The sequence below is a fragment of the Sarcophilus harrisii genome, chromosome 3 (genome assembly GCF_902635505.1).
Source record: "Sarcophilus harrisii chromosome 3, mSarHar1.11, whole genome shotgun sequence".
Classification (NCBI taxonomy): Eukaryota; Metazoa; Chordata; class Mammalia; order Dasyuromorphia; family Dasyuridae; genus Sarcophilus; species Sarcophilus harrisii.
The window spans coordinates 303,344,718-303,361,208 of record NC_045428.1 but is presented as its reverse complement, the minus strand read 5'-3'; the positions used below and the strand labels follow the sequence as shown (position 1 = coordinate 303,361,208).

The 16,491-nt window shown below is 33.6% G+C and overlaps 1 protein-coding gene across 1 annotated transcript in view; it reads left to right on the top strand.

Moving 5' to 3' along the window:
• Positions 1–15,575, top strand: part of EAF2 (ELL associated factor 2) — a 58,676-nt gene extending 43,101 nt beyond the window's left edge. The window contains exon 6 of the mRNA XM_031959725.1: positions 15,107–15,575. Coding sequence (XP_031815585.1) covers positions 15,107–15,153 — 47 coding nt within the window. The 3' untranslated portion in view covers positions 15,154–15,575. The remainder of the gene's footprint in view (positions 1–15,106) is intronic.
• Positions 15,576–16,491: the final 916 nt, after the last annotated feature.

Sequence of the window (16,491 nt, the reverse complement as noted above, 5' to 3'; positions counted from 1 at the left end):
TTCCTTATGTATTCCCACTGTCCAATGTGCCTCACTCTCAGAACAATGCTATTTGTTGCAGATGTAAGAGAGGACACTGCCCTATGTTAGGACATTTTTTCACTGCCCTATGGTAGGACATTTCTTCCCCAACCCCTCATTGTTCTATACTGTTTGCCTCACCCCAGATCCCCTATTCTTGTTTATTACCCGTTTCCCTTTAGTGTTTTGTTTTTTAATTCCTAATCTCCTGCTTTTATTTAAGCATACATTTCTTCCTTCTCTTCTTTTTCTTTCCTCTTTTCCTCTTCAATTAGTTTGCTCATTAGTTCTTTTAATTTCATTTTTGCACCCCTTTTGAAAAAAGAATTTATTTCACTCATTCTTTGTCTTCTCTTTCCATTTATTCAAGACCCACATTTTCTGATTCATGATCCCTATACTTGAACCCTCTCCCTTTTCTTTGTATTCTTCATATAATCAAAGCTTCCAAGGTATCCATTCTAGGCTTTGTTCTCCAGGTGCTTTCTGCCCACCATCTTGCAAGGCTTTCCCTCTGTATTCCCCTTTTCTATTGTGCCTTACTCTCAGAACAATGCCATTCATTGCAGATGTCAGAGAGGACACTGTTCTATGATAGGACATTTCTTCTCCAACTTCTCATTGATCTATACTCTCTTTTTTTTTTTTTTTTTTTTATTATAACTTTTTATTGACAGAACCCATGCCTCGGTAATTTTTTTTACAACATTATCCCTTGCACTCACTTCTGTTCCAACTTTTCCCTTCCCTCCCTTCACCCCCTCCCCCAGATGGCAAGCAGTCATACTCTTTCTTATTGATCTTTTTTCCTTCTACGTTTACCTGGAAATCTCCTCCCTAGGTCCATGCTCTATTCATGTTCATGAAGTACTAGTTGCCTCCAAGAGTTCCAATTCCTTCATTCTGCTTCCAGAACTTTTTAGGCACCAAATCCCTAGGCCTCATTTTCTTCACCCATAAGAACATTCATTAATGGAACCCCCTCCCACATATAAACTAAGGGCTTCTCTCCCTTTCTTCCCCTTTACTCATCACTTTTTAAAATTATTATTGAATGCCTTAGCTTTTGTCCTAAAGTCACCTTGCAGCATCAATTACCCTGGATTGCGTTCTGAATTCCAGTTCTCTTCAGTACATATTATTCTATTCCCTCTTTCTTGTTCTTGTGAGTGTAGAATAGTTGTCATTATGATTTGTTTTTTGATTTCTTTCTTTCTTTAGAGTTAGCTTATTTAGTTTCTAATTAGGTTTTAATCTGTGCTTCAAAGGTCCTTTATTGAAAGTAATTTTGGGAGCACTAGATGATATAGTAGATAGAGCACCAGCCCTGGAGTCAGGAGAACCTGAGTTCAAAATCTGGGTTCAGACACTAAACATTTTCTAGCTGTGTGACTCTGGGCAAATCACTTAATCCATTCAATTGCCTCAACAAAAGGAAAAAAAATAGAACGTAAGTTTTATGGTCACAAAAAGGTGCATTTTATAGGATTTCTTTTCTGTACTTCTTTGAGAGGTTTTTCTGCCTCAATACTTAGTTTTTTGTGAAAGAATCATACACAGCTGAGCTCTTTTCTATTCCTATTCAATATTCTTTAGCAGTCTGTTATAACTAACTTTTCTGAAATTCTCTTTATCTCCTTCTTGGTTTTTTTTTTTTGTGGTTAGATTTAATGTAGTTCTGTGAGAGATAAATAGAGCTTCCCCACTATTATAGTTTTTTCAGAGTTTACTATGAGAGTGAGGCTGATGACTTTGTAACTCTACCTCACTTAAATCCAATTCACATGCAAGTCAAGTCATTTTCAAAAATGAAGGATGAACCAAAGTTTTACCATATATTTCCTCCTATAACTCACTTAACTTTTCCTTTAAGAATTTGATTATTATATTGGATTACTTGCCATCTAGAGGAAGTAGAAGGAGAAAAAAATTGGAACACAAGATTTTGCAAGGGTGAATGTTGAAAATTATCTATGCATATGTTTTGAAAATTAAAAGTTTTTTTTAAAAAGTTTGGATATTATGGAGTCTTATAACAATGTGAAGGTTACAAAGTTATGGTTTATTATCAGTTAAGTGATTGTATATCTATTTTTTATACCTGTATATCTGGGATCACATAAAAATTTCTCAGGTGAAAAGGAGTTTCAAGTAGAAAAAATTTAAGAAACCCTGGTATAAAATATCTTTTAGCAAAATGTAGTTTCCCTGGTTATCTCCTTCAGTTAGATCTATTTTCGTTTTTGCTTTTTCTGAGATCACAATTGCTATCCTGGCCTTTTTTACTTAAGCTAAAACAAAATAGATTCTCTTCTCACCCTTTATTTTAACTGTTTTTTTCCTGTTTAAATTGTGTTTCTTATGAGCAACATATTGTTGGATTTTGATTTCTAGTCCATTTTATGATTTTTCTTTTTATTTGTAAATTTAGTTCCATTCACATTCAAAATGATTGCTAACTATATTTCACTCTATCCTACTCCCTTATATTTTTCCTTCCCTCCCTCCACCCACCCCTCCACTCCTTCCTTAAGAGTTTGTTTTGCTTTTGACCACTGCCTCCCATAATCTATTTTCTTTTAATTCTCTTCCTTGACTCCTTTCCCTTAGCCTCTTTCCCTTCTATTTCTCTATTGGGTAAAATGGATTTCTGTATCTTTATATGTATGTATGTTCTATTTCTATACCCAATTGTTTATATGTAGATTTTTCCCTCCTTGAACCAGCTTAGATGAGAGTAAAGTTCAAGTATTGTCCTACCACTCTCATTCCTCCCCATTCCATTGTATAAACTATTCCTTGCACTCTTTTTGTGTGTATAAAATGACTTTCCCCTTTCTTCTTCTCCATTTCCTATTTTCCCAGTGCATTTCTCTCTCACCTTTCCATTCTTCTTTGTCTCACACTTATATTCTCTGTCTAAGTAGACTCCCTCTAATTGCCTTAGTGATGATAAAGTTCTTAATAGTTAATTATACCTTCTTCCCATGTAGGAATGTAAATAGTTTAAATTTGTTTAATCTCTTAAAATTTCTGCTACTCTTAGGTCTTGTGGTTTAATATCAAATTTTCTATTCAGTTCAGCATTGATGAGGAATGCTTGAAAGGCCTCTATTTCATTAAATGTCCCTTCCCCTCCCCCCCCAATTATTCTTCTAAATAGATTATTCTAGATTGTAATCCTATCTCCTTTGCCTTTTAGAAAATTTTAAACCCTCTGCTCTTTTATAATAATAGCTGCTAAATCTTGTATGATCCTGATCATGTGTCCATGGTATTTTGATCATGACTTGAGAGCTGTCAGTTTTTACTATAATATCCCCAGTGGAGTTTTCATTTTGGGATAACTTTCAGAAGATGACTAGTGAATTCTTTGAATTTCTACTTTGTCATCTGATTAAAATATGTAATGTCTAGGTTCTTTCTTGGGGGTTCATGACTTTCAAATAGTCCAATCATTTTTAAATTATCTCTCCTTGATAATTTTTCCTGGTCAGTTTTTTCTAGGTGATTTCACATTTTCTTTAATTTTGACTTTGATTTATTATTTCTTGATGTCTCAATGAAAAAGCATAAATTAAAGGTGCTGGAAATAAGGCAAGATCCCTCAAGAATAAGGAAGAAATATATTCTAAGCAACATTTGAAGGGGTTAGTCTTTGAAAGATGTAAAATAGGTCCTATTGATAGAATATTTAGAAAGAAATGAAGCTTTTAAATATAAAAACACATCATTTTTATAAAGTCACTAATACTCAAATCTGTCAACATAGTCAAGAAAGGAAGGAAAAAAAGAACTTCTGGATAGTTAAAATACATGTCTCAAAATCTATGAACTGAAGTTGGTACTTACAAAATAAATTCTTTTAATGAGTTTATTTATTACTAGAGACTTCTGACAACCCAACAGTGGAAGATATTACAACATTCTATTTGGCAAGGTAGAAAAATATAATCCATTGAGGAAAGATTATCTTTGAAAATAGTTAAAGTAAAAAGAATTTTAGAGTTAAAAGAATAAGTTTCAGTTACCCAGATGATTCCCTTGGATAGACATACTTCATTCCCTGATAATGCAAGATAAATTAAATATGTATAACAATATATTGAAATGGATTTTCAAATATACTTTATGCATGTGAACTCATTTTATAAGCACACCTTGTACTTAGTACTATCTATTTACTTTAATTTATAAATAACTGAAGAGCAAAATTGCTCTTTATAAAATGCCAGCATGATGACAAAGGTATCAAAATTTCAATTTGGCTATATCCAAATTAACAAAGTTTTACATTAGCAGTAATATAAATAATAACGCTATAGTGGCAGAATTTGACTTGGAAAGAGCTAGAATACTGGTAGATTTCCCCTATGCCGTCTCCTCTAGCTTCTTCCATGTTCCTCCATTTCTTAAACCAATATAGAGCATAAACTAAAAAAGGAAATTTATCTTAATTCCTGCTGTGTCTTATTTTGACCTTCCCAGAGGTAAAATGGTAATATTTATTTAATATCCCTACACCTATTGAACTAACAAAAGTTCTGTTAATGTTAACAAATCATAGATACGATAAGATACTGTATCATACATATTTGAAAAAAATTGCATTGGGATAAACTCAGATGTGAATGACAAAAAAGTTGATTGTATATGAATTTGTTCCATTTAATTAAGTATAAAACCGAGTTTACATTCTTTCTTTAGAAGAGTCAGATACTAATGGCAAACAATGTCTTTGCAGAAATATAATTCTGTCTTTTTAATAATACCATAATAAAGTTTATGAAATTATTTTAATTTATTCCTTAATGGATTTATGAGTTCATTACTAAAAGAAGCCACATTTATCAGCTGGATATTTTAGTGGATATTGTACCACATGAACTCTTTGAGAACAGTAGTTTTGGCATCAATATTCTATTAGCCATTTTCATCTGGCCCTTTTCATTCCAAAGATTTTTCTCTTTGGCCTGGAAAACCAATGCAAAACAAGATTTGAAGTAGGTCTGTCTCCTCTGACATTTCATCACTTATCAGTTTACTCTAAGCAGTGGTCCTTTTGTCCTTTTTTTCAGCACAGCTTTAAAATACCCCAAATTATTCTTAGTTTGCTTTGCTCAGCTTTAGCATTCTTGACATTTTATAAAATCATTTAATTATTTTGTATTTACCCTATGTTTTTTACCCCTTATTTCTATCTTCAATATGATTTTTTTTTTTTTTAATCAGAAAGAGTGGTAAGGTCTCTTTGCTTCCACATCTGATAATTTCCCTTTTTCTTCTTGGTAGAATTGTTTTTCTTTGTGTCTTACGAGTTTTCTTTAGGAGAACATTTAAAACAGCTAGCTTCTTCTGTAAAATTTTGTTTTATAGAAATGAAGCTTTCCTTTCTCTGAACCTACTGAAACCTGCTCTTGTAAAGTGAATGGTACATGATAAATCAAACAGATCTTTCCTCTCCACTATCACAAATATTAAGATAGAGTGGTCATTTTGTTTCAAGATTTTTGCAATTTCTACCCTAGCAAATTATTAAGTATAATCAGATCCCAAATAGAATTAATTAGTAAATCAAAAAACATTTGTTAAGCACTTAAAAATGCCATATATTGTGTAAGGCACTGATGGGAGCTACAAGGTCAAAAGGAATTCTGTCCTTGATCTTTTAGGGTTGTGATGTCAAACTCAAAATAGAAGTCCATGTATATGATGATACCTTTCTGCTTCAAATTGACTTAGAAAACTACATTATTTACATTGTCATGTTTCTAATGTATTTTTTTAATTTTGTTAAATATTTCCCAATTGCTTTTTAACCTAATATGGTCTGACTAAAGAATGTTTTAGGAAGCCTTGTGGATTGGACAGAGTATTTGACACCTCTTTATAGTATTTTGATAGATGAATAAGAATGTGATGTCTATAAAACAATAACACAGTGATAGTGTGTATGTGGTAGGAATGGGGGTCATGGAAAGACTAACAACTGATAATCAGAAAAGGTCTCTGGAAGGAAGTTGGACTTCACCTGATTCTTAAAGGGAGCTAAGGAAAAGGTAGGGTTCCGATAGATGGTGATGAGGAAATAGAATAATAGAAGTGAGAGGTAGTGACATGCATGGGGCCATTTTGTCTAGAGTTTAGCATTATTTAGAGAGAACATTGATGAGATAATAATCCTAGAAAGAGGGGCTAGAATCAAATTATGATTGGCTCTGAATGTCAGAGGAGTTTATATTTAAAATTAATAGAGAAAAATTTTCTTAAATTTTCCCTCCTTTCTCAATCCTTGGCATTCATTTATCTGGCCTTATCTGTGCTTTATCTGGCACTCACAGAATTCTTGCTCCTTCCTTTTGAAATGAGTTATAGGACACTCTTTCAATCATTTACCCATATTTTCTGATTCATTAGCTATGGCAGGAGAATTGGAATACTCTTTGCTCTCCACTGAACTTTCAAATACTCTCTCATCTTTCAACAGCTTCTCTTCCTTTATGCTTTATAAATTTATTACTTATCCTGATACAGATATCCACTATCTGTCAACCTAAGGATATTTGTTCTTGTTTCTTCCTCAGTGTTTTCAGTACCTGACTCATACTCTTTTCTCTCTATACCAATTCCCATTCTCATCCTAGGAAGTTTCAATATACATAGTGATATTTCCTCAAATACCACAAATTTCCTGTTCTCTCTATCAGCTCTCTCTCTATAACTTACTCTTTTACTTCATATTAGCAACACACAGAGAGATAAGCATGCCCCTGATTTTGCCATAATGTATAATGATTTTATTGTCATGTTCATGAAATCCAGAATGCCTTTTCTGATCATGTCTTTATCATTCCACACAACCTCTCACCCTGATCTCTTCAGTGTAATCTTAACCTCTAATCTCTCTATTTTTCATATGTTCTTTCTCACTCTCTTCCAAACACTGCAATCTGACTTCCAGTCTCATCATTCAAATGAAATTGCTCTCTCCAAAGGGACCGTTTATCTCTTAATTGCCAAATCTAAGGGTCTTTTTCTCAATCTTGACTTTTCTGAAATCTTTGATATTGTTCATCATTTTATTTTCCTCGATACTCTCTGATTTCCAGATTTTCATAATATTCATCTCTCATAGTTTTCTTCCTACCTGTCTCACCACTTCTTCTCCTTCTCCTTTACTCTATCTAGCTCATGCCCACTAACTGTGGGTGCCTCCCAAGGCTCTGTCTTTTCCCTCTATACCATCTTATTTGATCTCATCAGCACATAACTTTATTTATCCTCTCTAAGTAGATAATTCCCAGATTTCTATATGTCTTGTCTAGTGCCACATAATTTTTAAAAATGGTTGTTGTTATATATTTAAAAATTCTCAAATACTTAAAAAAAAACCTTCAACCTCAGCTTCCTGCCTAAACCTTATTTGTTTGAAGAGACATTCATATCATCTCAGACATCTGAAATTCCATAGTTTGATAATTTAGGGTGTCTAGAGACAAAATGATATCCACATAAGCCTTCAATAAATAATTGTTTATTTCATCTTGGGGAACATCTTACCCCTCCTATCATGCTTATCTTCATACACATTTGCATTTATTGCTATCTTGTTGTTTTCCTTATCTAATCTTCACAATTAGACTAGAAACTTCAGAATAAGGCCAAATCTTTATATACCCTTTGTATAGGAATACTCAGTAGGGAATGAGATAAATTTTATAAATGCTATATATGTCTTTCAGAGGCAAATTACTATATTTAGTTCTAAACTCATTACATCTATTTACATAGAATAATGGTTTCCCCTCCAGCACTGATCTATTGGATGTCTTCTACTCATTGTCCTGTAAGCATCTAAAATCCAACATATGCAAAACAGAATTAATTATCTTCACATATATCCCTGAAAGTCCTTCCCAAATTCCAAATTTTCCCATTACTATTGAGAACACGGCTATCCTCCAACTTGGCTACTTCATACCCTTGATTCTTTAATCACACTTAGCTCACATATCCAATTCATTGCTAAATAGTATCATTCATAACACCTCCTGTATTCTCCCTTCTATCTAATCACATAGAGGCTGTTATCATACTGTAGCCCTCATTGTATCTCACATGGACTATTTGCACAATGGTCCCAAAGATCTTCAGTCTGGTAATCAGTTTGGATAACACTTTATAGGATCTGGACCATGAGCCTCAAAGGAAGCTAAGTGAAGATGAAAGGGGAGAATCTGAAAATGGCAAAGAGGAGAAGGAAGCTTATCTGTTCTTTCTAGTCCAGTGGGTTGAAGTGCTTGAAAGTGTGCATTTAGTGCTAGAGAAAGGAACCTGGAATGCAGTGTCTCCAGGAGAGGACCCAACAGGTTTTTGTGATTGTAAGGAGGTGGTAGAAGGGTGAGATTAAGAAGTCCAATCTAAAGGGCAACTTTAAAAGAAACGGAACTAGTGTTCACAAGCCCTCATAGGAGGGGAGGGTAGAATTGGATAAGGAGCCAGGAGGAGTAGTGATAATATGGATCCATGAGAGATCAAAGAGTGATTGACAGGGAAAGGACTCTGAGTGATCTGGTAGAGCAGTATTGCTTTCATTTTTTTTCCTCCAGCTTTTGAAAGATGCTATCACAATTTATAACTCATGAACTATTTTGGTTCTATTGCAGCCTTGAATTGAACTATTGCAAATATCTAGTTAGTTGTAGTCCCCCAAGACTTCCATGCTATAATATTTCCTGAATATCTTAACTGTTTATTCTTTCTGTCTCTGTAGCACATAGTACTCTCTTTTGAATGAGATATGCCCTTCCAAAATGACATTTTAGTCATGAGTCTCATTTTCCATGCTTCAGTGATAGCTGTCAGATCAAATTTTCTTCATTATCTTAAGATTTATAGTTCATTTTATTTTATACTCTTATTTTGTGCATTTGCATATAATAACATTCCTTTGGGGAATTTTCTCTCCTAAGAATTACTGGGCTTCTCTGCTATTGTCCTTTCTTTTTAATAGTTATTCTTTGGTGTATGGCATAGAAAATTTACACATAGGGATTTTTATCTTTCCCTTCCATTTTTTTTTTTTTTTAGTTTAAATCCCTCATTTTTTTTGGACTCAGATCCTGGAAGACTGACTACAGATGCCCTAGTCATCTTTGATCATTGGGAGATTGGGCTGGTTTTGCTAGGGTGAGAAGACAAAGCTTTCCTCTTCTCTGTCCCCCCTTTGCCTGAATTTTTATTCTGAAAAACTGAAGATTGAGGGTAAAGAAGTCACTTGTAATTTAATGGGTTTCTTGATCATTATTTATTTTGGTGCATACTTCAGGATTTTGCTGGAATAGGTAAGAGATAGCTCATCAGTTTGTTTACTATTCAGGCAGCCATTTTTGCAGGAGTCCCATACCTTATACTTAAATTCTCACATTACAATAACAAAGAAAGATACAGCTGGACAAAGTATCGAAATCACATGACAAGGAATAATAATAATAAATAAGAAATTTTTAATATAGGAGGAAAGATTAGAAACATTGACATATAACTTTATTTATTACAGCTTTTTATTTATAAGATATATGCATGGATAATTTTTTCAGCATTGACAATTGCAAAACCTTTTGTTCCAATTTTTCCCCTCCTTCCCCTCACCCTCTCCCCCAGATGGCAGGTTGACCAATACATGTTAAATATGTTAAAGTATATGTTAAATACAATATAATATATGTATATATGTCCATACAGTTATTTGGCATATAACTTTTAAAAAATTAAAAAGCACTTAAGATTTTACCCAGAATTATCTATTCAACAAAATTCCATATTTTCTATGGAAACAGGAAATGGATATGTTAGAAAGAAAAGGACGTCAACCATTTTTCTGAGAATCTTAACCATTTCAAGGAAGCTTTTGAACATCAAACAAATCTTTTTTTTAAAAAAAGCTAAGCATTTAAAATTATTTATATTTATCAATTCAAGATAAACCCCTTGCTCAAAAAATTTGAAAACCCACAGAGCTTTACAAAAGCATAGATTACACAAATTTTTATCATAACAGAGGAAAAGAAGGGAAAATATCCAAGAAAGAGATAACAGAAGGTAGTATATGTTCATGATTAACAATAGGAGGAAGTCCAAGCAAAAGAGATTCAAAGTTATTAATATAACAAAAGAACTGTGTTTTAATTTTTTTAAGTAAAGTTTTGATTAGTAATAGAAAGAATGAGTAAAAAATTGTGCCATAACTTTTGGTAAAAATGACAAAAGAAATGAGAGCTAGGTGGCGCAGTAGATAGAGCACCAGCTCTGAAGTCAGGAGGAACCTGAGTTCAAATGTGACTCAGATACTTAATACTTCCTGGCTGTGTGAACCTGGGCAAGTCACTTAACCCTAACTGCCTCCGCAAAAACAGAAAATGAAGAAATAATTTTCCTTGAAGCTATCTTAGGATAAATCTCTTTCCACATCTGACTATAAGTGTTTCTTCTCTCATCAACCACTGCCACTCTGGATTCTACTACTGACTTCAGTTGCCAATGGGGCTCTACTAAGGTTCTCTAAGTTTATCTGGACTCACATTGGTGTCCAAGCACTCATATCTCAGAATACTTGTTTACCTAAAAATAGGAAAGAATAAACAAAAAAGAAACAGACATATCATTTGTTTACAGAACTGTCAGATGGATGGGCAACAGCTCTTTTCTATCACCTGGCTCACAGAAGTCCTTACTTACTGTGAGAAAAAAAAAAAAAATAGAAGATAGTATTGAATCATATCTCAATATAGCAATTCCTGAGCTGTCAGCTCTTCTGGATCCATGTCATCACACAGTGTCAGCTTCTCAGTCATTCATGGCTGGAAATAGTCTTCCCAAGCTCCACATTATTTATTAGAATCAAGTGTAGAATAATTGAAATGATAACGCATGTTCTATATAATCAACTTAGAATGCTTTAACGACATGATCCTCAATGTCTAGCCCTTCCATTATAAGAACATAAAATGTGATGCATCAATAACTAAGAGTTATAAAATGGGATTTAAGGTTACTTTTGTACCAGGAAAACAAATGGGAGGGGGGAAAAGATTGCATATCATTTCATTTGATGACAAAAAAACCTTTGAGTGAAATATAGCATTTTTAAGAGCTGTTTAAAATATAGAACTAGAAAAACTCATTTAAAAAGTATACATTTGAAAAAAAAAAGGTTAATATATTCTATAGGCAGCTAGTTTGGTGCAGTGAAAAGAATGCCAGGCATGAAGTCAGGAATTCTCATCTTACTGAGTTCAAATGTAGCTTCAGATGCTCTGTGATTTTGAGCAAGTCACTTTGCCTCGGCCCACGAGGCAGAGTGTGTGGACCCTGGGCAAGAGAGAGGGGACGCGCAAAATGGAGGCAAGTCAAATCATTCTGATCAAGCCTCATTTTAATGGGTGCAATAGTACAGATATATATAGCAGTAGAAAAGAAGGCAGGGTTGTTCAAACACAGTACAGGGTGGGGGTCCATGACAAAGGGTTGGTATCCCACCCAAGGATGAACTGCTCAGATGTTTCTGGTGGCAGGAAGCTCTATGATGTGATTAGGGGATGCCTAGATATCTGCCCATTCAAAGTTAGGATGTGATTAGGAGATTCCTATTCAGGAAGTCTTTGGTATAATGTGATTAGGAGATTCAACCTATTCAAGGTTGGCCTTATGTGGCTGTAGATTAGTGCCGGCTCCCCACATCACTTAACACTGTTTGCCTCAGTTTTCTCATCTGTAAAATGATCTGGAGAAGGAAAATGGCAAACCACTCCAGTGTCTTTTCCAAGAAAATCCAAACGGGATTAAAACAGTTAAACATGACTGAATAACAATATTTTATGCAGTACAGAAGTATTCTCATTAAAGAGAAAAGTGTTAATAAATAAGGATGCCCACTACCACTATTTCTATTTAACATTGGCAATAAATCTCAATAATGATAAGGCATTTAAAAAATTAAGGAGCAATGAAAAAGTTAAAATACTCAATTTACAGGTGCCGTTGTTTATTTAGAAAACCTGATATTCAACAAAAGAATGAGCTTAATAAATTAATTTAAAAGTAGCAAGATGCAAGATAGACCTACTAAAATATCTGCTTCTTATACAATACTAATGGGAATCAAGGAAAAACTGATAGAGAAATATTCTTTATACTAATAATCAAATACCTCAGATATTTGAACATTAATTTATCAAAACATACCAAGACAAATTCAAAATTATTTAGATAAAAATCAAGGAAGAATGAAACAAATGAAAGGCCATCTATAATTCTGAATCAAATCTGCCCATTTAATAAGCCATAACTGATTAAAATGCTTCAATCTCCCTATTAAGAGATATATTCTGAAGATACTAAGTCCATCAAAAATGAATAATCAATTGTCAGATTGAACAAATTTAAGGAAATGGCAATATTAATAAACTTGTATGGTCAATCAAGACTCTTATAGGAGACTTCACAAAATTGAAGTCATAAAATTCATAAGGAAAACTAGTCAAGAATATCAAGAACAAATGTAAAAAAGAAAGCAAAAGAGGAAGTAGCACTACCAAATCTCAAAATGTACTTTGTAGGAATAGCTATGAAAATGTCCTTTTACTGGAAAAAGAACAGAGAAATGAGAACTCAGAAATAGAATCTGATGCGCCAATTAAATGTTAGTATTTAATAAAACTGCTTTACAAACACTCTGAGCACAGAAGATCAGAAGGAAACAAAAACAGGCAAACAGCTTTGAAAATGACATATTGAATTTATTTGCTGTTTAAAAAACAAGCTATAATTAAAAGATTTGTGGTTTCACATATCTTCATTTTTTGTGTGTGCTGCTTTCCATTTGGAAATGCTCTCTTTTTTCAATACCTAATAAATTTAAAATAAAATAAAAATTAGCTTTTAAAAAACACTGTGGAAAGAATCACTTTTAAATTAAAATTGCTGGGAAAACTGAGTGGCAAAAAAAAAAAAAAAAAAAAATGTGTTTAGTGTCTCTACCATACTCCAAAATAAATTCTCACTTGGGTTAGCAATCTAAGTATTAAGTACATAACTTTTGGAGCAAAAATTGATAATCTTTATATGAAAATAAAAGGATTTGCATAACAAAAAATCAATTTAGCTAAAACTAAAAGAAAAGAAACAGATATTTAGAGGGAAGGAATGACTTGTAGTACATATTAGCTATAGATCTGCTGTCTAGAATTTCAAAATAAATAGATCCCAGTGAAGAAATGTCCCCAACAGAAATGAACAGAAAATTTTTGTAGGAGAAAATACAAACCATTAATCACATGAAAATATGTTTGGATTGTACATAAAGACAACTTTAAAATGCCACCTCATAACCCTTAGAATGTAAAAAAAAATAGTAATAAATGTTGGAATTCAGTATGGAAGCTGTAAAAATATAAAAGTTCTACTATAGTCTATTTCTAGAACTTTGTCCTTAAAAAAAAATCATAAAAATATACAAAAAAATTTTAAAGACTACAAAAACATTCATAGTTGTTTTAGTTATAACAAAATATTAGAAATCCACATATCAACAGAAAAAAAAAAGTAGCAGCATAAGTGAATTTTCCATCTTCAACTCTCTACCACAGAAGTTATAAATTTATTTGCTACAGGCCTGGAAAAGTACCAGAATGGGTAAAAAAAAGTGCCAAGATGGGTAAAGAATTTAGGCTGATGATCTGGTCGCACAAGGTGGACTCTACTTGCTCATAGAACTAGCTCTTGCAGCCTTATTCCATTGGCAGAAAATGAAACATCTTTTATTTTCCCTTGCTCCTTTCCTCTCTTCTTCAGATTTCCTCTACCCTAGTCCTAAACATTTTTTTTTCTCCCTTTCTGACCAAAATTTCTTTCCTTTCCTCTTCTTCTTTTCCACACAATCAAATCTGCCATTCTTTCTGCTAGTAGATAATACATGGAATACATATATATTTATTTTAGGTTTGTATATTGTGGTACTATATTCTCTGTGGTTATAATGTATTAATATTGCATGTGGAACAAAAATTCAGTTTTTCCTATCTCTAAAGTAAAGGAAAATAAACCCTAACACAATAAACAGCAATATGCTAAATGCACTCACATGAAAACATGATGGGCTAGCTAGATAGTTCAATGGAAGGAATGCCCGGCCTAGAAACAGGCGAACCTAAGTTCAAATCCAACCTCAGGTACTTCCTAGCTATGTGATCCTGGTCAAGTCACTTTGCCTCAGTTTCCTCATCTCTGGAGAAGGAAATGTCAAACCATTCCAGTTTCTTTGCCAAGAGAAACTCAAATAGGGTCACAGAGAGTCAGACAACTCAAGAGCTACAAAAATGCGATGATTGGCCTCCTTAAGGGTAGAAGCACTTTTAAAAAGCTAACAGAACCTGATGTAGAATGTGTCAGGGAACTATATTAGGTAACTTTTCAATGCAACTTTCCTGATCTCACAAGCAATAATAATAAGCATCAGTAATAGCATCCCGTTTCTGAACCATTTCTAACCTACCAGCCTAGGATCACTCTCTAAAGAAGAATTCTCCTTGGCAGGAAGCATTGTACTGTCGATAATTATCACGTAAGTATAACTTCAGGCTTAGTTTCAAAACAATGTAAGATGTTCATCTAAACTAGGTGTTCCTTAGTTCCTCTGATAGTTTCTTAATAAAAGGCCCAAAGAAAGAGAATCAAAAGTATTATACATAAAGAAAATTTTTATTTTACAATACATTAGTGATATTGATAATTGAACTAAAATGACAAAAATAGATGGTAAGTGATATATCTAACATTAGACAAGTAGCAAATTTGAACACTTCAAATTTTGAAATAAGCAAATTAATTCTTAATGTAATGAGGTATTTTAAGCACTTTGTAAAAATATAAGGCTCTATATAAATATTAGTGTTGTTGTTATGAAAAATATTAGTTGAAAACAATGAGCTTGTAAGTTCACATTTTACCTAATCTTATTTATTCTATATTAATGGCATTTAAAAAAAACTTCAATGTAATTAATTTTCCTATTTCTTTTTTATTTTAGGAAATGATTTGCAACTGAGTGAATCAGGAAGTGACAGTGATGAATAAAAAAAAAACTTACCTCAACATAAATATTTTTAAAATATTAGAATATGAGAGAATTTGTTTTGCACCAAGAATAAAATTTCTCAAGACTGAGAACTGTCTCAATTTTCATAATGGAAATGTAATTTGAATCTTAATTTTCTGTTAATATGTGGAAACAACATACTAATCTATTTAGTGTTTTTGTTCTCTAAAGGACTAGATTCGTACTAAAATATGAAGTGAAATATTGATTGTATTTTATATTTGCCATCTGCTATTCTTGAAATTTTGGTTGGTAATAATTAAATAAATGTATATAGATATTAGGTGAAACAAACTGCATGGATCAGAGAAAACAATTTGTTCGTTCCTCTTACAGAGTCAACATCAGATATTTGTTTGTTTGAGATGAAAAATAAACAGCTTAATGTCAAAAAGCTAAATTTTGTTTCCATTATGTGCATCAACCTTCCAGGAACATGCTCCAGAGACTTCTCAAGTTTCTATTTGAACTTCTTCAGCAACCAACTTCCCCCACAGCAAGTTCTTTCCAAAATCCTCAGTTAACTTTTATTATATACCTGCTGTGTACTAGGCTTAGTAGTAAGTGCTGGGGATTCAAGCACAAATTAAACAAAACCAGTCCTAACCCTTCCCCTCCTTCCCCCTCCCCCCCCTCCCCCTGCCCCAGGATCTTAGACTAGAAGAAGGTGGGAGAGCGTGAAGGAGGCTTCCTAAGAAACCCAGAAGCAGTGTGGCTGTCAGGAAATGGGACGGAATATTGGGCAGAGCCCCTGGGTTCTTCAATAAAAATCCTGGAGGTCCATCACAGTATCCTCCAGTCCGAGGGTATTGATGAAATGTAAGGACCAGGCAGATTCTGTCTTGAAGACTTTCTACTAAAAGGAGGATATATCTGGGACTTTCTGCTTACCGTGGGAATTCCTCAAACTGTCCCAAGTTTGCTCTTCTTTTCCAGTGTTATGGCTCCTTTCTCCACTGAGTCACAGACCATAGGATGGATTCCTGGATGGAGCCTCTCACTCCCTCCCTTTCAGGAGAGATCTCTTCCCATGGAGGGCCTGCTTCTCTACATTGCGTTGTCTCTGAAAAGAGAGTTCTAAGACAACAGTCATTTCTTTTTGCAAATGATCGCCAACATCAGAGCCTCTTTCTAGCAACTGAATATCCTGGTCCTATTTCTGACTATGCAAACAGTTCAATTTATGCATACGGTCTGCAAGAATACTGGCTATGTCTCTTTCCTCACCTTCTTGGTCAGTATTCTCCAGCACCCACCAAGCTAATCCTTCTATCTAAGAATGAACGTACTGCTGATCCAACAGAAGAGACTCCCCC